This window comes from Dipodomys ordii, unplaced genomic scaffold (genome assembly GCF_000151885.1).
Source record: "Dipodomys ordii isolate 6190 unplaced genomic scaffold, Dord_2.0 Scaffold217, whole genome shotgun sequence".
Classification (NCBI taxonomy): Eukaryota; Metazoa; Chordata; class Mammalia; order Rodentia; family Heteromyidae; genus Dipodomys; species Dipodomys ordii.
Window position 1 is genome coordinate 473,495 of NW_012267433.1, and position 10,421 is coordinate 483,915.

General features: G+C 59.5%; 1 protein-coding gene across 1 annotated transcript; it reads right to left on the minus strand.

Moving 5' to 3' along the window:
• Window positions 1-10,187, minus strand: LOC106000402 (sulfotransferase family cytosolic 2B member 1-like). Its single transcript, XM_013035667.1, has 7 exons — window positions 10,134-10,187; window positions 9,146-9,304; window positions 4,862-5,076; window positions 3,795-3,921; window positions 3,529-3,623; window positions 1,901-2,081; window positions 1-171 (listed from the first exon to the last, which is right to left on the minus strand). The coding sequence occupies exons 2-7, from the start codon at window positions 9,285-9,287 to the stop codon at window positions 47-49; spliced, it is 885 nt and encodes a 294-aa protein (XP_012891121.1). The 5' UTR covers window positions 9,288-9,304; window positions 10,134-10,187; the 3' UTR covers window positions 1-46.
• Window positions 10,188-10,421: the final 234 nt, after the last annotated feature.

Genomic DNA, 10,421 nt, shown 5'->3' on the forward strand with positions numbered 1-10,421 from the left:
CCCAGCATGGGTCCCAGACCAGGCCAGTGGGAGGAGGTGGCGTGGGTTAGATGTGTCCACCTCTGGTCCAGGGGAAGTGGAGGCCGGAGTCTTTCATCTTGGTCTGGTAGACAGCGTTGAATTTCTCATTCTGCTCTGGAGTGAAGTGCTCCCTCCAGTCCCCCACTACACCTGCAGGGAGGGAGAGGGGTACTCAGGCCTCGGGAGAGGGGCCCTGGCTGCCCCACGGATGCCACTCCCCACCAGGGTCCTGCAAGGAGAGGGCCACGGCCTTCTGTCCCCAGGGTACAGATTGGCTCCAGAAGAAGCCCACGTGCTCACCCTGGCACTGGGAAAGCAGGGCTTTGCAGTGGCACCAGTAAGATGGGGTCACCAGGACACTAGTCCTCACGGGGCGAGTGGGCAGGCAGGACTCAGCCCAGGAGTGGAGCAGGCAGAGAAGAGCCGCCCAGAGCCCCTGGGGGACGGTGCCCTGGCTGCGCCCAGCTGGTGATGTACCCCCGTCCTTGGAATGTTGTGTGGCAGCCAGAGAAATGCTCACACTGCAGCTTCCTACCAGCCTTGGACATGGGGGGACTCCTGCCGGGCTCCTGAACCCAGACCTGTCCTGAGCACTTGACATGCCCAGCTGGAGGCAGGGACACCTGCAATCCCAGCACCGGAGAAGCGTGGGTTTGAAGCCAGCCTGCACTATGCGGCAAGATCTCGTCTCAAAACAAACAACAACCAAGCAAAATAGCCTGACATGCTGCAGGCCTGGACACCTGTGCTGGGAGTTTTCAGGTCCTGGCACGGTGGAAGACAGGGTCACAGTTCCTACCCACAAGGGGAGTCCCTTTTACCCATGGGTTCACTGGGGACAGCAGCAACCGCAGGGCAGGATTTCAGTTCATGCCGATGGAGCCAGAGACTGAACTGAGATGGCCCCAGGCAGTCCGACGTCTTACAGGTGCTCTGGAGTCAAAACTCTGTATAGCTACACCCGCCTGAGCCCACTCCATTGAGGACTCTAGAACTCAGCGGGCATCCGACTTCCCAAGAAAGCAGCTGCTGTGGAGACTGAGACAAAGCTGCGCTTCATTTTGTTCTGAATTTATACAAGAACTAGTCCACGTTTCTCTGTATTGTCTGGGTCTGTGACAACCCTGGGGAAGGCTGCTGGGAGCCATGGAGCTCATCTCTTTATTGTGGTTGCTATGGAAATGGTTGAGTACTTTGTGTGTACACTGTGTGGGTGTGCGTGCACGTGCGCCCGCATGCTACTGGTCCTGGGGCTTGAACTCAGGGCCTGGGCGCTGTCTCTGAGATCTCTTTCTCTGTGTAGTTAGGATTACAGGTGTGAGCCATTGGCACCCAGCATCATGGTGTCTTTTTTGCTGTTGCCCTCCTTACTTTCCTCCTCTATAGACAGTTAGGCTGCTGATTCCCAAGGTGTGCGTGGCAGGGGGGGTCCAGAGCCTACGGGCATCCTTCCGGAAAGTGGGAAGGCCCCGGACAGTTCTCACACTGGGGCTGGATGCCGGCAGCTGCTCCCTGTGACCTGTAGTGATTCACAAAAGCCATCTTCCTGGGAGCAGCAAATGGATTTGGGGTTGCCTCCTAGAAGGGGTGGTGAGGTTGGGTTTGGAGGGCCTGAGTGCCGGTGAGAGGTCTGGGGCGGGTTTAACCTGAGGAAGACGGCCCCTCAGCACAGCCGCCGCCTGGGGGGATGCCCCGATGCTGCCATGCCCTCTGTGGTGCCCTCGCGAGGACACCTGTGCGGTCCGGAGAGATGACAGAGAGGCCGGCGAGGGGGGGCGTGGATGGTAAACTGAGAGCTGTGCTCAACCTGGAGAGCGCAGAGGCCCGCGCCCCGGCGGTGCCCGGAGGGGCGGGGCTCCAGAGACCTAGAGGAAGGTACCTTTCCGCAGAAACTTGCCCCGGCTCTGGTCCATGATCTGCTTGGACACCAGGCTGTAGTTGACCACGCTGCTCTGGCTCATGAAGGAGAAGCTGCAGTGCTCCAGAACCAGCTCCTCCTCTGCCGGGCCCAGCGGCTGCTGCAGGAAGGCACTTAGCTTCCGGATGGTGCTGCGAGGCTCCTGGAGCCGAGAGGAAAAATAAAGAGTGCAAGATGTGCCCCAAGCGACGTGAGCCCCACTCTGGAAGAGCAGAGGAGACCAAATACTCAAGAGGATGGGTGGATGGCGGGCAGATGGGTGAATGGATGGATGGACAGACAGACGGGTGAGAGTGGACGGCAGGACACGGTAAGTCAGCGGAAAGGTACACAGGTAGATGACTAGCTATCTCAGGAGCTACGGCGGCACCGGGCCCCCGATAGCTGACGGGACGGCAGAGGTCACAGCGCAGTCAACAAGGGAGCCCAGGAACCCCAAGAACGACTCTCCTTGGTGCTCAGAGCTGTGGTCCATTCTGGGTGGGCTCCCCCTGGCTCCCCAGGCAGACCCTGGCGCTGTCTCTACACAGAAAGAGACCCCAAAGCCACCTGGCTGGTCGCCTCTTGGTTTTCACTCAATCACGCGTATCTTGCGAGGAGCTCCACACACCAGGCAGTACTTAGGAGCAGGGACACCCGTGACGGTCCCAGGGACCCGGGGAAACCACACTGGGTGTCCCATGTGAGGCTCTGGGCGTCTGCTGGGGCCGGCACCAGCCTTCACCCCAAAGGGCTGCCAGCGAAGTCTGCGGCGTGGCGCAAGCAGCAGAAAGTGCGAGTACCACTGTGGATTTCAGCTTGTTATTCTGAGCTGAAATCTTGCTGTTTACACATGATATTGGAACAGTGCAGAGAACTCAAGGTTCTGAGCAATACGCGTACAATGTGGTGGCTGTGCCAGTGTGGGCTGCGTAACTGGAAGGCCTGTCTGTCCCCAGACAGAGGGACACTGGCAGGAGGAACAAATAGATTGAAGTTATTAAGGCAATAAAAATGTTTATAGGAGCTTATTTAAGTTAGTAAATGGAACCAACTGTGAATCAAACCTCTGTGCGTGTGTTCATACACATTTTAAAGTGCACACGTTAAAAAAAGGTAAAATGAGCCAGGCGCTGGTGGCTCACGCCTGTCATCCTAGCTACTCAGGAGGCTGAGATCTGAGGACCACAGTTCAAAGCCAGCCCAGGCAGGAAAGTCCGTGAGACCCTTATCTCCAATAAACCACTAGAAAATCGGAAGTGGTGCTGTGGCTCAAGCGGTAGAGCGTTCACCTTGAGCTGAAGAGCACAGGGACAGCGCTCAGGCCCAGAGTTCAAGCCCCACAACTGACCCCCCCCCCAAAAAAAGGTAAAATGCACACAAAAGCCATGCTCAAAACTATGGACAAATCTCATAATGGATTAGTTTTGGAGAGTTGCAGACAGGAGACTGTGTCTGAAGCCACAGAAGCCACAGTTCCAAAGAACCCGGTGGGCAGCCTTGTCCCGGGAACTGGAGCTTCCCAGGATTCTTCAGGGGAGCTGGGGACCCCAGGTTTTGCCTGGAGGGAGCACAGGTGGCTCTGAGGGCTTCCTGGAAGAGGTGCTCACCTGGTACAGCTCCTCGTAGGTGATGAGAAGCATGTTCAGGTCCCGCTGGAGACCCAGCCAGCCTTTCACATGGTCAAACCAGGAGCCAAAGAAGCCTGCCAAGGAGACGGGGAAGGTGTGGCCAGGCCCCAGCGGCAGGGCCCAGGAGACGGGGAGGCGTGGCCAGGCCCCAGCGGCAGGGCCCACAAGCCTCAGGGAGCCTCAGGGCCTTAACCAGTCAGGTGACGAGGGGGTGGGGTCAGACTCCTCAGTCCCTGAACCCTCACCTGTGCCCTTGAGAAACTCATCCAGGAACTCCTCGAAGGAGCTGGGGTCTGGCAGGAAGTTGGCGACTCGGTGGAAGTGGTAGAAGGAGACGAGCACGTCCTTGGGGTTCCGAGCCACGTACACCACCTGGCGGCAGGACGGCAGCCTGAGTCCTGCGGCGGGCCCCAGGGCCCTGCGGGAGTCGCCAGGCCTGGGCCAGGCCTGGCTGCCAACCCTGCCAAGGCTGGGGACCAGGCAGGCTGGGCCCTACGCTGCATTGGGCACATTTCGCTAGAGGCAAGAATGCAGCCTTTGCTCTAAGCTGCTGGCTTCTGGCAGCGGCAGCAGGCCAGGCTGAGCTCCACAAAGCAACCCTGTAATTAGTGCTCTTGTTTCTGCAGGTTGTGACCAGCTGAGAGTGATCACAGCGCAAGGGGGCCTGTCAGGATCCATGCAACCCATGGTGAGGCTGGGAGGGCAGGCCTCTCGGGGGGCTAGTGCAGTTTCTTCACCTCCCCGAGGCCAGAGGGTGAGTCCAGCCTTTGCCCCCCCCCCAGCCATGACTGACCCCTGATTCACCCGGTCAGCTCGTCCAGCTTGCCTCACAGCCTCCCTGTGCCGCACCCCGGCGTGGCAGAAAACAAAAAACAAAGGGAGCAGGGCACCAGCGGCTCACGCCTGTCATCCCAGATACTCAGAAGGCTGAGATCTGAGGCTCCAGGTTCAAACCCCGCCTGGGCAGAAAAGTCCTTGAGACGCTTATCTCCAATGAGCCACCAAAAAGTGGGTGGTGGAGCCGTGGCTCAAGTGGTAGAGCGCTCACCCTAAGCAGAAGAACTCAGGGGCAGTGCCCAGGCCCTGAGTTCAAGCCCAGAACCTGCACACAAAAGAAAAAGGTTCCTCCCTCCTAGACCTGCCTGGGCCGGCGTAGGCTGCTGCTGGCTGGAATTTCTGCCCATCTGTGTTCTGGGTCCCCCCCAGGGCAGTGGGGTGAAGTGAACCCAACCCCAAGGACCTTCTTACCCTAGAGAGCCTATCCCCAGGCCTCGGCTTTGACTATGGGGTTCGGGGGGGGGCAGTACCTTACCCGGGCCTTGGACCTCATCAGAGCTGGGGCCAGGGCTGTGGCGTGGAGGTGGGTGGTGAGCAGGCGGGGTCGGGTGGGCTCCAGCTGGCTGAGGAGATGGCTGAAGGAGACTTGCTCCATCCAGGGCGCGCGGCTCCAGTTGGGAAGGTGGAGGATGGGCCACAGGTGGCCCTCACAGAAGATCAGACTCAGCACCTGCTGCACCCATGTAGTCCCTGCACAGTGAGAGCGCGTGAGCTGGCAGAGGGGGCGACCCGGGCCCTGGGAGCATCTCCACCAGTGTCACGCATGACTGCTTCCACACACAGCACCGGCCCAGGCCGGCCTCACACCTGGCCGCACCGTAACCGTGAGGTTCCGGCAATATTTTCCTCTTTCCTGCCTGACACCGTATCAGAATGGCCTTCTTGCCTGGCACTGGCACTCATGCTGGTTATCCTAGCTACTCAGGAGGCTGAGATCTGAGGATCACAGTTCAAAGCCAGCCTGGCAGGAAAGGCCGTGAGACACTTATTTCCAGTTATCCACAGTAAACTGGAAGTGGGACTGTGGCTCAAAGTGGAAGAGCGCTCGCCTTGAGCAAAAGAGCTCAGGGACAGCACCCCAGCCCAGAGCTCAAGCCCCACAATGGACAGAAACAAACAACAAAACAGAATAGCCTCCTTTACCATCTATGCCCTCCCAACAGCTGTGTGGGTGCACCTGGCATTTTCTAAGGAGATCGGGGCTCTCTCCCTGCTCTGCGTGGCTGGGTAAGTGCTGTACAGAGCCCTGTCCCTAAGGAGATCGGGGCTCTCCCTGCTCTGCGTGGCTGGGTAAGTGCTGTACAGAGCCCTGTCCCCGTCCCTCCTCTTTCCTTTGGCGGTAGGACCACCTGCTCACACCAACTCGGGCTGCTGCTGCTCACAGTGCCCCGGACACCTCACCACCCCTGCCAGCTCCAAGACTGCGTCCACATTCTAGACATTTGCTATAGCAGCAGCTCCATTTCTCAGCACCAATGTCCGTTTTATAACCCCAGCAGATTGTTTAAACTGTTTTGGGCTGGGGACTTAGGGCACTTGTCCTACCATTGTGCAGCCCTAGGTTGATCCCCAGTACTGAAGAAAGAAAAGGAGAAAGAGGAAGAAGAGGAGGAGGGAAGGGAGGGAGGGAGGGAGGGAGGGAAAGACATGCATAATAGTAAGAACCCAGTCTCAAGGCTGACAGAGACGGGACGGTGGGAGGGAGCATGGGCCCACAGGAGAACAGAGCCCCACCTGTGAGGACAGGGGCAGATGGAGAGGACGCTTTGTCTTCAGACAGGATGATTTGGAAAAAGAATAATTGGTTCCCACATTAATTTGTAAATCAAATGCAATCCTAATAAAAATGCCAAGTCTCTTTTTGGAATTAGACAAGTTGATATTGAAGTTACACAAAAACAGGGCTGGGAAGGTGGCTCAGTGGTAGAGTGCTTGCATGCCTGAGGCCCTGGGTTCAATTCCTCAGCACCACATAAGCAGAAAAAGCTGGAAGTGGCGCTGTGACTCACGTGGTAGAGCAGGAGCTTTGAGCTTTGAGCTGAGGGACAGCGCCCAGGCCCAGAGTTCAAGCCCCATGACTGACAAAAAACACAGACAAAACCACACAGCGGCCAGGCCTCTGGGGCCTTGGGACAGAGCAGAGAGCTGGTGTGGGGAGCATGTGGCCTTGCACAGGAAGTCGGCCACAGACAAGGTGGTGTGGCGGTGGTCTGGCTTCCAGCTTCTCTGGGCAACAGAGCAGCCATTTGGAAAAGGTGATATTACCTCACACTACACAGGTCAGGAATTCTGAAAGTGACCATTGCAGCCATGCAGGAATAAAAAATGGGCAAATTCCTTTAACTACAAGTCAAATTATTCTTGACCCTCCTCAGAGCAACGCAGATGTTGGAGGCTGGTACCCAGGGCAGTGGTGCCAAGAGGGTGGGGCTTCTCGAGGTGGGCCTAGAGCTGGTGGCACAGCTCAGGCTGCAGAGCACTTGAGGCCCTGAGTTCGATGTCAGTGTGGAGGGAGCGAGAAAAGCAGTGGGACTAGATGAAGGGCTTTAGGCCAGTGGGGAAATGTCCACCCAGGAGCAGTGGGGCCCCAGTGTCTTCCTCCTCTCTCTTTATTTATACTTACTATCTTTTAATGGTTGTTGTACAAAGGCCTTTCAGTTCAACGTGGTCTTTCCTATTTTGCTTTTGTGGTGGTGCTGGAGACGGAACGCAGGGCCTTGTACAAGTTAGCTGAGTGCTCTACCACAAAGCCATGCCCTTCCCTTCCTCCTCCTCGCTTCCAGGATCAAACAATTCACAGGTAGATTGAACCCTGGAAATCTCACCCAGCTCATCCTGAGGTGAGCAGTGCTGCTTTGCCAAACCCTCCAGACATAATGTGCCCCCACAGCCCAGAGTGAAGCTGGTGGGTTAGGGATGGGAGCCCACCAAATCAACCTTTTCCTCCTTAAAAGCAGATTGGTCAGGTATTTTCTGAGTGACAGAAAGCTGGCATGCTCACGGGCCAAAAGCCGGTCAGTGTGGGGAGACTGTGAGTAGACACTGGACAAGGAAAAAGTTTCCAAATGTCCCCCAAGTTTTCATTAGGAAGAGGAGGGTGGCGGCCGCACAGCGGAGATGCCTGGGGTTAGCAGCCTCGGAGGTGACGGGAACACCGCTGCACCCTCCCCAGGGACAAGCGGCTGCCCACATGTCAGGCCCCTCGCTCCTTGCGGACGGACATCTTCCTGCAGCTCTGCACACAGCGGCCGTGGAACCCGAGCCCTGGCAGAGCTCGGCTCCCAGAGGAACCGTTCACTGCATCTCCGGCTTCTGGGCCAGACTCTGGGTAGCCTCTCTACCCCTCCCACTCTGGCCTCCTCCTCCTCCCGAAGATCACAGGGCTACCTGATAATCCAGGATGATCTTCATCTCAAGCCTCAAAGTGCCTGTGCCCTGTGAGCTCACAAGCCATGTGCTCAGACCGCACGCACCCTGCAGCCATTACACAGCCAAGCACAAGCAGGGATGAGAGAGAGGTTGGGGTGACCTGGGTTTGCAAAGACAGAGACAGATGCAGCAACAAGAGCCAAGAGACGTTCCCAGCAGAGAAGGGCTCCCCGGAGGCAGCAGGGAGCAGATGGCCGGAACGTTCTGTCCTGATAGTGAGGAGGTGCTCCAGAAGCCCCCCTCTCTTCTCTGCACTGCTGGGGAGGGAACCCAGGCCAGGTGAGCACTGCACGGAGCCAGGCATGCCTGCGCGTCTTCAGGGATGAAGGGCCTCTGGCCGCGGCCGCGGGCAGCCCTGAGCATGGCAGCTGCTGCCCCGTCTCCTCTAGTGGGGTCAGAGGTCATAAACCCGTGTCGGCGGGGGAAGGGAGAACCCAGGACCCCGTGCTCGGTGTGTTCAGCTTCCTGGAGGCCACGGGCAGGGAAACCCCACTTCCCGTCAAATCTGACGGGAGCCGCCAGGGACCCACTGTCTCCCACCCATCCCTGTCCTCCCTGCCCTGTTCCCTCTGGTCCAGCTCCCTGCGGGCAGCCAGTGCCCACCCCAGGACTGGTGTGTTACCAGGCCCAGCCCGGCGAGCCCCTCTCGAGGGGCTGCTCTGGCAGGCTCGGTGCACACAGCCCCCAGGGGGCTCCCTTTAAACGCCAGGTGCCCACCTCTTTCTCCAGCAGGAAGTGGGAGGGGTGGGGAAGCCTGGAGGGAGGGGCCAGGCCCAGGGGGGGGGTGAGAGGAGGCCTGGCCAGCGGGAGGGGAAGGGCGGGCACTGGGACTGGTGGAGGTGGAAGAGGGCTCTCCTGCCCCCAGGGGGCCAGTGCTCTGGCCTGCTCCTGACCCCGCCCTGCTGGGGTGGGGGGTGCTGGGGCCTCCACCTTTCCCCTGGGGTCCCAGCTCACTCTGTGGGGACCCCACCCTGGGCTCCTGTCCTTTCTGGGATCTGGAGGGACTGGCTTGACCACACAGGGTCCTCGGGCCATCCTGTGGGCTGAGGCCTGGCCCTCTGGGTGTGGCTCGGGGGAGGCCCAGGCCTCAGGTGTGGCTGACTGGATCTGAGGACCCCTGCAATCCCAGCACCCCGCTCACACGGTCCAGAGAGGCCACCAGAGCCCGTGGGGGCCAGCTGAGGGGAGGGGATGGCCATGGAGCGGGCCGGGGGGGCCGCCTGGCCAGGAACGTGGCCTTGGGCTTGTCCCAGTTCCCAGGAGGGACAAGGGAGTGGGCAGAGGAGCGCAGCGCAGCGTGCGGCTGTCTACAGGGGCCTCGGCTTCTCACCGGACTTGGGGAAGGTCACCAGGAGGACGTCCGTGTCCTGGAACTGGAAGGAGCAGGCTGTCCGCAGGGACTCGGGCGTGTGCATGAAGCCTGGCAAGCGGACGCCGTTGAAGACCTCCACGGTGTCCATGCGCTCATCCATGCCGGTGCCGGGGCATCCTGCGGGCAAGCGGCCCCTGAGCCACAGGGCCAGGCTGGCCTGGCGGGGGTGGACCCCCCACCGCTCCCAGCACTGATGTCCTTGTGCGTCTATACCACGCTTGTCTTCTGTGCCCCGGGCCCATCCTAACAACGGGGTAGGTTTCCTATCAGCTGCCCTGGCAAAGGCCCACAGCCAGCCGGACGCCGGTGGCTCACACCTGTCATCCTAGCTACCTGGGAGGCTGAGATCTGAGGATTGTGGTTTGAAGCCAGCCTGGACAGCAAAGTCCATGAGACTCTTATCTCCAATTAATCACAGAAAAAGCCCAAGTGGAGCTGTAGCTCAAGTGGTAGAGCACTAGCCTTGAGCAAAAAGAAGCTCAGGGACAGCCCAGGCCCAGAGTTCAAGGCCCAGGACCAGCCCCCCCAAACCCCAAAAGCCCACAGTTGTTCAGGTTTGGGTGCTAGCGCTGACATCCTGGGAGGCAGCCTCTGCCCTGTTTCCAAGGCCAGGAACCCGGCTCATCCACAGACTTGTCACCTGCTCTCTGCCGTTTGCAAGGCCACAGCCATCTCCGGCGAGCGCAGAGATGGTGAGCCATCTCCGTACATCCCACTGGGCCCCGGAGCCCCACAGCAGAGGCGGGAGAGCGGCAGGCTTGCTAACTGCCTGGAGACCCCTCTGGCTGAGCAGAAACCTTTGCCACAACCCCTTGTGCCTCCCTGCGGGGAGGCTGGCAGGAACTCCTGGGCTGGCAGGAGTGCCGGCAGAGCTGTGGCCCGGCTCTGGAGCAGGCCCTGGCATCTGTCCCACCCCGTGTCCCTTTCTGATCAACTCTCAACTCACCACAAGGTCCTTCTCCGGGAGCCCCGCTGCCCACACCCAGCCCAAAAACGTGGCTCACCCTCCACTTGGGCGGTTCCAAGTGGGGGCGGGCCGGAGGCCTGCAGTGGGGGCGGGGTGGGAGGGCCCCTCCCTGTGCCCCGCCCCCACCGACGGGAAGCCCTGGGATGGAGGGCATCTTTGAGCCAGCCCAGTGGAGGCTGCTGGATTTCCAAAAGCTCAGAATGGGTTTCTGTTACTTTTTATGCTGCTTGCTCAGGGCAGAGGGAGGAGGCGGCAGCCAAGGCTGAG